This window comes from Lissotriton vulgaris, chromosome 2_1, assembly GCF_964263255.1.
Source record: "Lissotriton vulgaris chromosome 2_1, aLisVul1.2, whole genome shotgun sequence".
Lineage (NCBI taxonomy): Eukaryota > Metazoa > Chordata > Amphibia > Caudata > Salamandridae > Lissotriton > Lissotriton vulgaris.
In genome coordinates this window covers 1,315,324,152-1,315,339,753 of record NC_141687.1, presented here as the reverse complement: position 1 = coordinate 1,315,339,753, position 15,602 = coordinate 1,315,324,152, and the positions used below count along the sequence as shown (strand labels likewise).

The 15,602-nt window shown below is 43.2% G+C and overlaps 1 protein-coding gene across 3 annotated transcripts in view; it reads right to left on the bottom strand.

Moving 5' to 3' along the window:
* SEC22A (SEC22 homolog A, vesicle trafficking protein) overlaps nucleotides 1-15,602 on the bottom strand; it is a 458,264-nt gene that overhangs the window by 259,727 nt on the left and 182,935 nt on the right. For all 3 annotated transcript variants that reach the window (XM_086957074.1, XM_086957076.1, XM_086957075.1), the window contains exon 3: nucleotides 8,282-8,445. In XM_086957074.1, the coding sequence (XP_086813200.1) occupies nucleotides 8,282-8,445 (164 nt within the window). The remainder of the gene's footprint in view (nucleotides 1-8,281; nucleotides 8,446-15,602) is intronic.

The following is a 15,602-nucleotide window of genomic DNA, read 5'->3' as shown; positions in this document are numbered from 1 at the left end:
TGATTGATCTTGGTTTGTACTTTCTTTTTTCAAATCTTGTTATGGCTTGTCTTTGGTTCTTTATCCATTCATCCTCCTTGGAGCAAATTCTCTTGATTCTGAGGAATTCCCCATAGGGGATATTTTCAATTAGACTGGCCTGATGAAAGCTTTGGGCATGTAAAACAGCATTTGTGGCTGTGCTCTTACGATGCAGGGTGGTGTGTACCTCATTATTCCAAATAAAGATTTCAGTATCCAAAAATACCACTTTCTGTTCAGTAATGGCATAAGTGGATTTAAGCCCAAAATTGGAATCATTTAAGATCTTGAAGTAATCTGCAAACTCTTCCTCTGTACCGTCCCATATCAGAATCAGATCATCGATGTATCTGAGCCATGCTATGGTCTTGCTTACAAATACATTTTCATGGTGCCACGCCCAGGTTTTTCCCCATAAACCCATGGTTAGACAGGTGTGCGATGGACTGAAGGAAAAACCCATGGCAGTTCCTTTCGATTGGCGGAAGATTTCTTCGCCAAATAGGAAAACATTTTGTTCTAGACACATTTGAATCATTTCCAATGCATGTGGTTGTGATTGGTGAATTGGATGTTTCTATCCATTAGGAAATGTTCACATGATTTCAACCCGATGTCATTCTGGATATTGGAATATAAGGAAACCACACCCATTGTGATTAACTTATATGTGGGTTGCCACTGGGTTTCTTGTAGTCTGCTCAACAGGTCGCCTGTGTCCTGGATGTACGATGTTAAACATTTAACATACGGCAGTAAAAATACATCCAGGTAGTTAGCCATTGGTTCAAGTAATGCACCTTTTGCCGAAATTATCGGTCTCCCTGGTGGCTTCGTGGGGTGTTTGTGGACTTTAGGGAGGAAGTATATTGTTGCCATCTTTGGATGTGCTATTTTGAGATATTTTACTTCATCATCATCATCCAGTAAATTTTGTTTAAGCCAGTAGTCCAATTTCATATCCACTTCTTCCTTCCATTTTGTTGTTGGATTGGATTTTAAGTTTTCATAATACTCTCTATTTCTGAGTTGTGAGTATGCCTCTCGCATGTATGTTTCTTTGTCCAGGATGATAACATTTCCACCCTTATCCGCCATTTTTATTTCAATGGTTTCATCTTTTTTTTAAATGTTCATAGCTTTCCGTTCTTCCATTGAGAGATTGTCTGTCTTCTTGGATACTTTCAGTTGGTAAAGATCCTTGATCACGCATTCATGAAAAAAGTCAATCTTGTTGCCGGGAGGCAATTGTGGGTAAAATTTTGATTGTGGCTTTTTTTGACTACTCCTTGCTCCAAGTTGGTCACAGTGGGAACTTATTTCCCCTCTTTCACATTCAGGATCTAAATTTAATTCCATTAAATTGATAAAATGTTCAGCATCCTTAGCTGTTAGTCCCATTGCTGGGTCAGAGGTAGTTCTTTTAATTTTTTGCCATATTTGGATTGTCCACAAATAATTTAGCCAGTTTTATCTTTCGTATATATTTGCAGGGATTAATCCTGGTTTCAGCAAGGTCTATATTGTTAGTGGGGCAGAAGTTCAAGCCCAGTTTTAGAACTCTCTGTTCCATTTCTGTTAGAATCTTTGACGATAAGTTGATCACTTGCAGCTCTTGCCCTTCATTTGTGGAGGCTGGTCTTAACTCCTGATCTTTTAATTCCATTTCTGACGCATACTCCTCGTCATTGTTCCCCCATGGTTTGCACCAAAACTTTGATCTCCATTTTTGCTTGCCCCTTCTTGTCGGTTTCGACTGGCATTTCCATGTCCTCTTTCTCTTCCTCTGTTTGTTGTTGGGGCCATCATTGTCTTCTCCCAATTTTTCTGCTGTAGTGCCACCTTCATCTCGTCTAAAAAAGAGCATTTGGATCTAGTGTCTCTTTGTTGAACTTCCCCTTCACTCACACTGGCATCTGTTGAGGTTAATGAGGACATGCTTCCAGTTTCGGCTGTAAATTAGATTGTTTCATTTTGTTGAATTTGTCGTATTTTCTTGCATAAGTGAATATGCGGCCCTCCTGATAGTCATCCTTATCTCTCTGAATTTTGGACTGCTTCCTCATACGTACAGTCTCCTCATGTTTTTCTATATAGTGTTCTAATTCTTCATTGAATTTTTTCAGTTCAGGATTCATCTCCATAGTAGCCAATTCTTTCTCCATTTCTTTAAGTTGGTGAGTGGTTCTATCCAGCACTATTTCTATGTGCCTTATTAAGATCTCCATTAATCCCAGTGAATATTGCAAGATGTATTCACCCCATTCACTTAGCAGATCATTACTTGTATCCTGGTGGCTGGGCATCAGGTTAATACGCAAACCCTGTCGTACTCGTTTCACTTCTAAATATTTTCTTAAGCTTGCCACTTCCTACCACTTATTTTTCTCCTTTTTGGGCAATTTCTACCATGTGTGTAATTTATTTTTCATGTCAGGCTTTCGTGCCCCACTTAATGCTCCATTAGTACTGGTATTTGCCCCCTCTTTAAAACATGTTCCAATCAGGGCGTTTCTGGCTGCCTCCCTTTTATCCATTTTGTGCTGGTAATTTAATTGTGCTGTATTATGGTATTCGATTAACTTCGACTTTGAACACCAATTCTTTTAATGCCTGATTCTGCATGTATAACCTTATCACACTATATTGATAGCAAGAGAAAAGTTCTCTGAGTTTGCTAGCTCGCTGATTCTGTGATTGATAACACGCTTTGTAGAAACCAGCCGATAGTCTTTAATATTGAGCTACAATGTTGCACAATCTGTATTTATGGCAGTGAACTGCTCACCGTGTCAGACGTTCGTTCGAGTTCCACGTTCCCTCAAGACCCCTGTTCCTCGTGTTCCCGATCTCTCTCTGTCGGATTTCACAGTGGTTAGGCAATAATTTTGGCGTTCGTCTGAGCCCGTTTCCTATTTACTTCCAGCGTGGCCCACTTTCGAGCTTCCAAGCGCTCTTCGACGGTGCATCAAGGAGCGGCAGATCCCGCCGCAGCTACTTTGTGCTTCCTTGCCCCGTAGAGTGTTTTTCCTCGCGCACTCTCCGGCAATCAATAAAGTGATGTCCAAACCATATATTCGGTTCCAATTTTGCTTTTTAATAACAGCGACCAGCAGCAAAAAACTCTACGCGTTTCGGTCTGTACACAGACCTTGCTCATGGGACTGTTGATGACACACAAAACATTTTTTTAAGTGATTAAATAAAGGGAATTCAAAACAGTGACATCATTTCCTATTCCTGATTTAGAGGATTGTGGGACATGTAGTGCACAAGTTGAATATTTCTACCAACAGCATTATATTTGGTAATTATTCTCATACTTGAATTTGGAAACTATGGATGTAACTTTTTTAATTAGTATGGGCAATAATCTTATTTTGATGACCCTCAATTAAGCCCTCTAGTGGGCATTTTTGCTACATCACTCAAGCTAGCTGGAGAGTGCGCGAGGAAAAACGCCCTACAGAACAAGGAAGCAATAAATATATATATATTTCCACAATGTGATCCTGTTTGGTCATAGAGCACTCACCATCGGGTGACCAGCGCTGGGGTCGGATCCAGACCCTCACTTAATTTCACTTCAGAGTAGGTTACTTAGTGGTTTTTATTTTTCACAGCTCCACTCAACCAACGCGTTTCAGCCTGTGGCACCGAAACGCGTCAGGGACTTGAAGTAAATCGGCCATATAATTGCTTCCTAAATAAAGGCTCTGTTGAACCCAATCCCTTGTGGAGTCGCGCTTCTAAAAGCTTGGAGGTTGTTGGAAGATATATATATACACACATTTAAGTTCTATTGAGCTCCTTCTTGAACTTTCTCGTTTGAGTAAATAAATAAAATACTTTTGTTTTGTGATGTCAGAATGTTGATATATATATCAACATTCTGACATCACAAAACAAAAGTATCCGCCGAGTCCACCATTTTTTCCTCGACGGAATCGCACGTCGTGAGCCTGCTGCCTTGAGAGCATTATCCTGCTCCTACTTCGCATCTGAAGTTTGCCTTCCGGGAGGAGGCTTTTAAAGATCGGTATGCAGTAATCAAGAAGCCTCATTCAATATCAGTACGCAGACGTAAAGAAGACACTGCTCCGTTTTTAAAGGAACCCTCATATAATATTTATCGATGCCTTGAAGTTACTACCACATCTGTGGCATAAAGTATAGAAGCTTTGCCTCCTAATTTTCTGTATATTAGGACCATATCTGTTCCGGCCATTATTTTGCGAGTTTGCAAGGCCTTTTTGATTGTATCCAATATAAAAGTCGGGTAACCCTCCTTAAAACAATATCACTGTGTGGCTCCTGAAGAAGGCGTTGTCTACGCCGAAACGCGCGTCGAGTTTCACTCGCCACAGTGTTGTCTCCCTTGGACACCAATGATATTAATTTGCTGGGGTGTTCTTTATATGATTAAAAAAGTTTTGTATGAATTGTATGTTTTTTAATTAATCTTATCATACGGTGGTTGCTTAGTCAGTTATCTGTATGATGTTTAACTATGTTCATTAAAATCATGATTGTTTTCATTTTATATTTTCTCTGAATGATTTTTCGCTGTCACTTTATGTTACTTGATTGCCCATTTGTTTGACTGCCTAGGAATTTTTGTTCACACATTATTATCCCTGTCCTAGGAGTTCACTGACCCCAGTGTTCAGGGGGTCCTTGTTTTTTTTAATCATCTCCGATCATGACGCACACATATTGCAATTAAACTGGAGACCCTCGCACCCCCCGTTCCCACATGGCGCCTCCTGCGTGACTGTCTAGGAGACTCGGTATTCAAGCACGACCAGGGCCAGAGCAGAGAGAATTACTTTGCGAATAATACGGAACAGCATCCTCCATTCTAATTGAATGGGATGCATTTAAGGTGGTAGCCAGAGGAGAATGCATCACACAAATCGTAGGAGTAAGACACACACTAGAGAAAGCACTTACCCACACCGAGCAGTGCCTTGCAGCCGCCACTACACAGGACAGGCACTCGGAGGAGGTGGCGGCACAGATAGCTAATGCCAGAACAGACTACATGGCGGCCTGTGTTGGCCTGCAACGCTACAATTTCAGGGCATATGCTACCCACATGCATAAGGAACGCGACTAAACAGGGACCCTCCTGGCATGGTTAGCAAAACAAGATAGCGAGGTGAAGCCCATTACTGAGGTGCTTGACCCCTGTGGCAACTTGGTGCGGTCCCAAGACCAGATACTCTCGTCCTTTCACCAACACTATTCGGAAGTATATAGCCACCCCACCCCTGTGGAGCAGGACAGCATAGACCGCTTTCCCGACCCCCTGGCCATTCCTGAGATCACAAGGGAGGACCGAAAGTCACTAGACGCGAGGATAGAGCCCGCAGATATCTCCCAGGCCCTGCGAGCATTGGCCCATAACAAAGCGCCGGGATTGGATCGGCTCCCCCTGGAATATTACAAAACCTTCTCCCCCTTATTAATCCCCAGACATGCAGCAAGGTGCACCGCTGCGCTGGAGGGAACTGCCGAAATCCCTCAGGGAATCGGTCATTTTGACGTTCCTGAAACCCAACCGTGATCCACAGTCGATGTCCTCGTATCGCCCTATCATACTCCTCTCTACTAATTGCAAGATTCTCAGGAAGATTTTGGCGGACAGATACACGCAAATTATACGGCCACTGGTACACCCCGACCAATGTGGTTTTGTCCCGGGCAGAAACACATCTCAAAATATACGCCGGCTCTTCCATGTTCAGGACCAAATAGGGGATGCCCACCCCAGAGCAGCTTGCTTCATCCTCGATCTTCAAAAGGCCTTTGATACCCTCACATTGCGTTACCTCTTCTTGGTACTACAACGACTAGGCCTTGGCCCTACGATCCTGGCTTACACACGGCTCCTATATACTAAACTCACTTCGCGGGTGCGCATAGGGAGCGGTATTTCACCTGAATTCGCAGTGCAGCGGGGCGCGAGGCAAGGCTGCCCGCTCTCGCCTCTGCTCTTTGCCCTCGGGGTGGAGCCACTGGCCATTCTGCTGTGCCGTGAGGGTGGGATATGGGGAATCCCTATAGGAAACACCACACATAGTGTCTCCATGTACGCTGACGATCTCCTAATATATATCAGAGACATCACTGCTAACTTAACGCCCATTTGGACCACACTGACCGAGTTTGCAGGAGTCTCCGGGTTGCATGGCAACTGGGAGAAATCCACAGTTTATCCGCTGCATCCACATTCTCCCCCATGTCTTGTTAGACTGGGTAACCAAACCATCACCTGGAGCGCAGAGGCCCCCGATATCTGGGGATTCGTCTTTATCACACCCCAACTGATATTTAGGACGGTAATCACCGAAAGGCATTAGCCGGTATCAGAGCCTCGTGGGATTCTGGAAGAGTCTCCCCCTATCCCGATTGGCCGGGTGGCTCTCGCCAAAATGATCATTGTTCCGAGACTACTATACTACTTTACGAACCTGCCCATCATCCCGCCCAGAGCCTTTTTAAAATAATTAGATATCCTACTTGGCACCCTGATCTGGGGGACAGGTAGACATAGGATAGCGCTAACAAAGCTGCAACTGCCAACCACACAGGGAAGCCTCGCCGCCCCTTCCTTTGAGTCATATTTCCTGGCCGTCCAACTCCAGTGGCTTTCCTATTGGACAGCCGGCAGACACCTGGGAGAGACACACACCGCAAACGGCCCAGTGCCCATCCCGGAGCTTTGTCGGCTACTCTTGCCAGGCACTAAGCCTAGACGCACTTATGCCCTACACATCACGGTTGCACGCAAGTGTATGCTAAAGATTCACCGGATGTCGTCCGGAAGGGCCCCATACCCCCCCTTCTTCCTCTAGCTGGATGGCCTAGGCAGGAACACTACAACACATCCCACATGCTACGGGCATGGACGGACTGTGGCATCACAGAGGCGGAGTCCTTATTCGAGGATGGCCAGCTTAGACCATTCCAACGGTTGTCAGAAGAATGTGAACTCCCAGTTGGTCAGTTCCTACTCCATCGCCAGCTCCTCGCACACTACCGTCCACATAGCGACCTCTCGACAGGGGAACCGCCGACACATCCAGTCATACACACAATTCTACATATGGGGACAGGGCAACACCTAGTCACATGGCTCTATAAGGCTATCAGGGAACTCAAAAATGTACAACTAGAGGCTTTCCGAGCCACTTGGGAGGAGGAACTAGGCTGCTCCTTGCAAGAGAAGGAATGGGACAGAGCTCTTGAGTACCCCAAGAAGGTATCCCGAAATGCGCGTTTTAAAAACATACAATTTTATGTTCTGCACACGCTTTTATCCCTATACTCCGTTTTCGTGTCCTAGATGTCAACTGCACGCGGCAAACTTCCATCACATGTTTTGGAGCTGCCCCACATTACATGCATACTGGCAACACATACATACCTCCCTCAGAGCACTCACTGGACTGATGTTCTTGGACACATGGGACACCTGTGCATTAGGCCTTTACCAGAGAAAGAAACAACACAAGGTGCCCCTTAGGTTCGCCTCCCTGGTTATCCTCTTAGCAAAACGAAACATAGCCATACACTGGCGATCCCCTACAGTCCCCCAGATCAAGGCTTGGGTGGGCGCAGTGAAGAAATGGGCACTAGCGGAGGAGGAAACACTGAGGGAGGAGGAGGTGAAGGGGATACGCAAACACCCCATATCCATGGATTGGGCCATCCTATTACATCAATTCACACAACCACTGACTCAGGACGACTTGCCGTGGGTTCCCCACGCATCACAAATCACACTATGGCAGGGACACACCACGGCCACGAACACCGGACTCCCGCCATACGATGTACCTGCAGCTACCTGACAACAATGCTCAACTAAGCGCTTACAGAAGGAGCCACCTGCCAGCCCCTAGGCTATCTACGGGGCCCACCCTGCACCCCTGATGCCCTTCCTTATTAAGCGGTTATAAGCGCATTGCCATCCGCCTGTTGCACCCGCTCTTGCCACCCTGCATACCATGAACCCCACCACCCCCAGTTTTTTCCCCCAGTTGCATCTGGAATGTCCTCATTGGAAGACTTTTATGGTACCTGAACACTTACTCGGTAATGGCATGATCGCTAATGTACTCTGCGATACACGCTAAGAGTTGAAAGTATACGTAAATGTTATTCAATTTACCATGTCATGGTTAAAGTTAAATCTCAATAAAAACTAATTTAAAATAATAAATAAATAAATTAAGAGAGAGCTGAGACTTACCAAATTCGATAAAAGAATATGGCCTGATGGCTGTATTGATCCGGGCAGTGTCATATGTTGTGATAAATTCCTTTTGTAGTTCATCCAGAAAGCAGAAGGACAGCACACTGGGGTAATTTTCGGAGCAGAGCATCATGTAACCCACTCCCAGAGAGCTAATAAAGCTGAAATAAAAAATAGAAAAATTAGATTTTCATTATGGCCCTTACGTCCATAAATTAACAATAAAAAGAAAGAAATCGGGACTGAACATTTACACATAATTGCGGAAAAAATTTACTTTGCAAAGAAGACAACCATTTCGGGCCCACATGTGCATTGTAACCAAGACACACTGACTGCTGGTCAGCAGAGACCTCAGGCGGATATTTACCCTTCTACTCCTTGGCATATGTCATTTATTTCCTTTATCCCACAAGGACGAGAAAACTGTTCTCCAGGCGGCTATTCCAATATTAGAACTTCATGAGTGATGGCGGGAAGAGGTAGAAACAGACGCAGTGTAAAAGTGATGAAAGACTAAAATATTTCAGGAAAGATATCTAAGTAACAAGGAAATGTTTCTTGATTACGAGCAGAGAAATAGATCAGAGGTTTTAGTATAAACGACAAATCGTAGCCATAAAAACGCAGAAAGAACACAGGGTGATGGGTGGTTCAGTATTCGCAAAAAGCCAACAACAATTATACTCTTTAATGTGCATTGATTTGGCAATGTGGGGTAATCGTGAAAGTTATGTCCAAATAATGTTATTTGAGCAAAAATCTGAGACAATCGCAGAAACTATTTTCTCTTGGGTTTCACGGAGGAAGATGAAAGCAAGATTCTGATAAGAAGACAAAATCAATCGTTCTGTTAAAACTAATTTTTGCACCATCAATTAATGCACTCATTGTGTTTGTTGTAAAAAAAGTAAGTATTTATTTATTATTTCTTTAAGCATGAAGCAGGCCAATAAGATTTGTCATAGAACTGTGCTAAGAGTGACAACAATTTCTGACGATGAGGGGTAAGAAATTCACATTTCATAATTAGGAAATGGAAACGGTAAAAATACACAGTAAACAGAAACAAGAGAATCAAGGTTGGGCAAAAAACAGCTAAGTGGGTGGGAGTACAGAAGGCTGAAATGGCACCAACGTGATTTAGTAAGAAAGCTTGAGCCCCATTAACTTGAACCATTTCTCGATCTCTTTACAGGCCTCCATCAAAACTAAGACTAAGGCTAAAACAAAACGAGCATTGCCAATGCCAATGGGTTCGGCTTTAAAGGAATGCTGTATGGTAATGCAAAGCATTACAAGTAAATAGCATGATAATGAATAAGTATTTGTGTGCAAGCAAAGAACATTCAAGTCAGACCTAAAAATCCGTGTGCGTTATTGGCTGCCCTCCTACCATCTGTGCTGCTGCCACAGAAAAACAATACAAATTATCCAATTAGCTAAGATACTTTAATAGCATTGCAATGCCATATGTGTGCTCCTGAAAGTTCAAGCCTAACCAGCTGGATAAATAAACAAAATGGCCACAGCTGTATGGAGGACAAGCACTTTTTTGAGGAAGCACACAACTTCTGCCCTATTACAACATTCTCCTGGCTCCCAAATTGTGGGTGGAGCCGAAGCCCCTATCTTGTGATGCTCAAATAATTGTGTGGCAACTGCAGCATTATCAAGCCAGACCATAAAAAACAATATATGTGGGACATTAAATATTATATATATATATATAATATATATATATATATATATATATATATATATAATATATATATATATATATATATATATATATTTGACACCAAAGAATTATTCCAGCACTCCGTTAGTTAGAGGTTTTTAAATTTATTCAGTGTACAAGCCTACGCGTTTCGAACCTACTGGTTCCTTATCACGGCGGCATAAACAATTGTCCTACTTCACTTTCAGTATTTAAGTGATTGTAGTTACTTAGTGCATTGTGGGACATGTAGTTAGTTGTGGGATTTCCACTGACATTTCAAATATAATGAATTTTACACTGGTTTCATATTCATAAAATTCAGACAAAAACATTTTAGGCTTAAATGTCTTAATTATGGCTGAGTGCCTTAATTGTAATTAAAGTCCCAAAATTTGCACTTTTGGCAATCTGGCAGTGTTCAAAAAACTGCACCTTTTGTCAAACATAAACATGTTCTCATTTACAAAGAATGATTAAAAAAGGTTTTTTCATTCATGTGTGCAGAATTATTTCGTTTCTCGGGCACTCAGCCAATCCAATTGGGTGTTAAAATACCGAATCCAGGTGTGCATGCATATGTGTGCATGCACACCTATGCCATGTGACAGACAGACATGCCCTTAGGGCATGTCTGTGTGCCACATGGCACACAAGCCAGTATTGGGGGTGCTAGAGGGTGTCAAAGTGACACCCCCTGCACCCTTGCTGGAATCGGTATTGCCCATTGATTCCTATGGGCTTCAATCGGTATTTACAGAATCAGTAAATACCGAATCTTACAGATTCGGTATTTACCGAATCTGAAATACCTACATCTCCCCCCCTCTAATTTACCACTTCATAAATACCGAATCGGTATGATTCGGTATTTATTAAGTGGTAAATATAGATTTACCTACATCGGGCCCCCAAACTCCTCTTTCATGTAATCATTGCAAACAAAAAAAGTATCTTCAGTCTCCATTCTCTCCACTATAGCTATATATTTAAACTCTTACATAAAAGTTTCCATGTCCAATTTAAAAATTGCTTGAAATTATCAAACCTCAAAGAGGTTACCTCTTTCTTTTTTCAAGAAATTAACAATTTTAGACAGGTACTTGAAGTCTTTAATAAGGGTCTCTCCAAATGGAGTAGCACTCCATAACAATACTGCTACTTTTATTTCCTCATTTCATTTTCATACCAAGCTTGTCTAGCTTTAAAGTTATTTCTCCTATTCTTGAAGAGGAACCTCTCTCTGCTGTCTTAGATTCAAACCCCTCATTATACTATGCCAATTGGAAGCCTCCTACCGTTGACATTTTTCAAGTTTTTTTCGCCTTGTTTTGTGAGAGTAGAGCGGCAGATGCTTTAACCCTAGTGTCGACATTCTGCTAAATGTTAATAATTACAACAGATATTCCCCTTCGCTTCTTTACAGCTTTTCCTGGCTTAAAAGCGGCCATCACTTGGCTGCTTACACTCTAAACACATGGCAATAAAGAATAATTATTATTTTAGAAAGAAGGCTGCCAGAGGTGAGCAGACTGAAACGTTGCCATTCTGACTCGTTTGAGGAACTTTGCATGTGTTCACCACATAAGATTGAGTTGTATAACATTTATTCAGTTTAGAAGCCGTGTTTTAATTGTTGGGGTGGTTAAGATCAACGGGAAATTGGTAATAATGTTTACCAATTTAACAAAGCATATTCATTTTAGAAGAGGAAAGTTCATGATCACTAAAACAGGAAGAGATAGTCCTTTTCCTACTGTCTAGTAGAAGAAATGACATATTTCTGGTGGATACTCTATCTCACTGCAAATATTTATCCTTGTGAATATTCACAAGTACCAGACTGGATCAAAAAACTCTCTGCAATAGCTCCTGAGCATCAGCAAGTAAAAACAGTTGGTCTCTGTTGTGACTCCATCCAACCCTCAGAGATGATGACACAGAGCTGCATAAAGGCTCTACCCTGGTGTGTGGACATCAGTTTATACACTGTATCTTTCCTCACCCTTAGACGCAGAGCAGAGTTGACAGACTGACATGAACTGGCAGTGTTCAAATCTATGACAAAATCTTATTAATTACAGAGAGTCCACTCCACATAACAGGAAGGAGGGCAGCAGGCAAGGAATCTGAATTTAGAGTATACCACAAAAAGAGCATCCAACAAAGTAACTTATTCTTCTGATTAATACTTCTAACCTCAGACTTCTCACTTTATAAAGTGGTTCTAAATCTATGCACCCTTCAAGGAGCTGCTTCTGAGGATGTGGCTCTACACCTGGAAGTTCTTCAGAAATGAGTGGGCAATATCGCTTTCACTGCAGATTTGAGAACGGATGCAGAAGTGCCTGGTGAAATTATGGACGTGTGCGGTGTGCCTATTTGGCAAACTGACAGATGTACATATCGGAATGCCCCAAACAAGAGCGGAAGTTACAGCCGTCCCTTATAAAGTGAGCATTAAGACCATTGAGAGATCCTTTTTGGCCAAGGAATAACACAGTTTGATGGAGAGGACAGAAAAACTGGTGTTTTTATAATAACTCTCGCTCCTGCACTGATCGGGACTGCTGATGAATGAATAGCCAGACCTTACATTGACCCTTGGAGCTGCTGCTGGTTTTCCCTACTCGTCGACAATCATCTGGGTAATAACGGGGGTGCGGGACTGCGAGGCCCAGAGGTCTCTGCGCTCCGGCAACTACGGGCACCTGGTGCCTCTTCCCGCCCCTCCTCCCTGCTGTCTCCTGCTGCCTTCAAATACGACTTGCGGCCCCCGCTCCGCGGGAGCCGCTCGTATTCGTGGATCCTTGCCTCAAGTTTAAACTGGTGTTTTTATAATAACTCTCGCTCCTGCACTGATCAGGACTGCTGCTGAATGAATAGCCAGACCTTACATTGACCCTTGGAGCTGCTGCTGATTTTCCATACTCGTCGACAATCATCTGGGTGATAACGGGGGTGCGGGACTGCGAGGCCCAGAGGTCTCTGCGCTCTGGCAACCACACGCACCTGGTGCCTCTTCCCGCCCCCTCCTCCTCCTACTTTAGGAACGCCCTTTACGCTACCGCGGGACGGAGCACGGGGCGAAGCCTGGGCAAAGGGCGGGCCATCTAAGGCCATCCAAGGTCGACCAAGGCCGGGCTGGGCACCCCCTCTTATATTTGTTCCTTCTTAACAACCTGTAGATACCCACACATCCAGTGAAATAACTGTCGTGAACAGGTACAATTGTGTGACATTTTTGTAAAGTGTTGTTTAGTACTGGTTGTAAGTAACTATGAATTTGCGGTCCGGAAAAAATAGTAATATTTCCTTTGCTACTTCAAATGGGGTGGCCACTGGAACCCTGGACCACTTCTTTAAGAGAGCTTCAACTATACTTGAAAAGGAAATTGCTTACGTGGAGAAGTGTCTTTCTCTGGATTTAATAACGGGGAAGTGATCTTCTTTAGGGCAAATAGGGACTGCAGCCTCTCCGGTGTCCACAAACCATATAGGGGAGAAAATTAGGTTGGTGGATGTCAAGGACGCTGAGGAAGAGTTGGATGGCTCTAGTATTGTTTCATCTCCTCTGAGTTTGTCTTCCAGTAGTAATAATACTGCTCTATCGAACTCTCTGAGGCTATCTATTCCATCCCCCCCCAACTTGAGTCAGAGGACTCCAGTTAAGACCAAATCCACCAGCAAAAAAAGAGAGGGTGGCCCTTTAAAGGCCCGCCAAGCAAAAGTACAAAAGAAGAATTCGACCTCAACATTGCAAGTTTCTGCTCAGCCTCCTATTCCTTCTAGGGCTCCTTTAATACCCACCTATCCCCCTGATTGTCCTACTGATGAGGGTAGTCTCCTGGGAAAAATTTAAATCTTGGTGAAATCCCTGATGCTCCCACTCCTAGAGAGAACCAGGATGATCAATTCAAAGTTAGACCAGATTGATAAACAGGTCGGAGGCAATACACTTTTATTAGCCGACCTGGTAAAAGGTCTGATCATCACCAATCCCCCGGTTAATCCTGTAAACTCGACGTTGCCCACTAAACAATGTCCCCCTTGTCCTACAGTCTCCACAAATGTCAATCATGTAGTCCAAAAGTCACTCCGTAAGTCCCCCAAAAAGTACAGACTTCTTCCTAATTACAGAAGACGTCAGCCCTTAAAGTAGCATCTAAACGAAATATGAGTCACCAAAGGGGGGATAAAACAGAACCAGGGAAAAAAATGGAACTCTCCCAAAGTAAGATTGATAAGGATAATGGGACTAATGTCCCGCAAAATATATATAGACCATCCAACATAAGAGTAGATTTACCACCAGAATCTGCCCCCTATGTTGTTATCATGGCAGGAGTTCCTGAGCTCCATGTGGGAATAAAGGAAGACCAACGAGCCTTAAGAAATAAAGTAATATATTGGTTGTGTAATAATAGACCTCTGCCCGCCCACATAAATGGAGACATTTTGAATGTAAGGCGTGTAAATTGGGTCGGTTCACGTCCAAAAGACAGAAAGGGGGATGCTATTATTATTAACTTTAAAGATCATAGAGCAGTGAGGCATATTGGTGACTGGTATGATGCGAGAGGCAGTGATTCCATCTCTACGCATTATCTTAGTTACTTTTACCCGCAGACGTCAGCCCCATATCCCAAAGAATGTTTATTAGGAAAGCAGATTCCAAATAGGCACGGCATAGAACACCATGGTCCTAATCAAACATTTTTCAATTACCCAAATAGATTTTCTCTAAACCAGGGCATCCACAATTTCAATACAGTACATCAAGGTTTTAATTTACCCACCTTCAATCATTTTTCAATGCTTTATGGATTGGAAGATGTGGACTGACTTCACCCGACTGCCACTGGGAAATCTACTATTCCTGTTAAACCTGCAGGGCTTGAAATCTCTATGGCAGGAGGTTTAGATGACCAGAAAGAGGATACCAGGGACAAACCCCATTAATACAACTCATTCAGAGAGCAAATAGTATGGGAGACCAAAATAAAGTCGGAATCCCTATGGGAGGACCCATCATATATATAGAAGAAAGCCCAGTGGAGACATATGAAGACGAGGTCTAGCTGGGTGCCTATTGTACCCCTTTGGAGGATAGTTTACCTTCAAATGAAGGGCAATCACTTAAACTTATGTTTTGGAACATTGCGGGCCTCCGTACAAAGATTGACGATGGTAGTGCCCTAAACTTTGTTCAAAGCCATAGTGTTATCTGTCTCCAGGAGACATGGGCCACAACAGAATTGTACTTGGTGGGATATAAGCCCTACTTTACATCCGCAATAGCCACCTCGGGTAGGGCGAAGGGAGGTTTGTCGATCTCTATAGCCAACACCATTGGGGGACTGAAAACAACGGTTCTACACCTGGATTCAAATTACCAGTTGCTCAGTCTTTTGTTTAACAACAAAGAGACCATCCTCCTGCTTAATTTTTATAATAATCTAGCGGAAGGACAGGCCCTAAATGTTCTGGGTTCATTACGTCACAAGCTCTCCAAGCTGACACAGAAGGTAGGAGGTAGAGCTAGTGTAAGCATTATATGGGGGGTGATTTCAATCAGCACCCCTGTACTCGCAATAA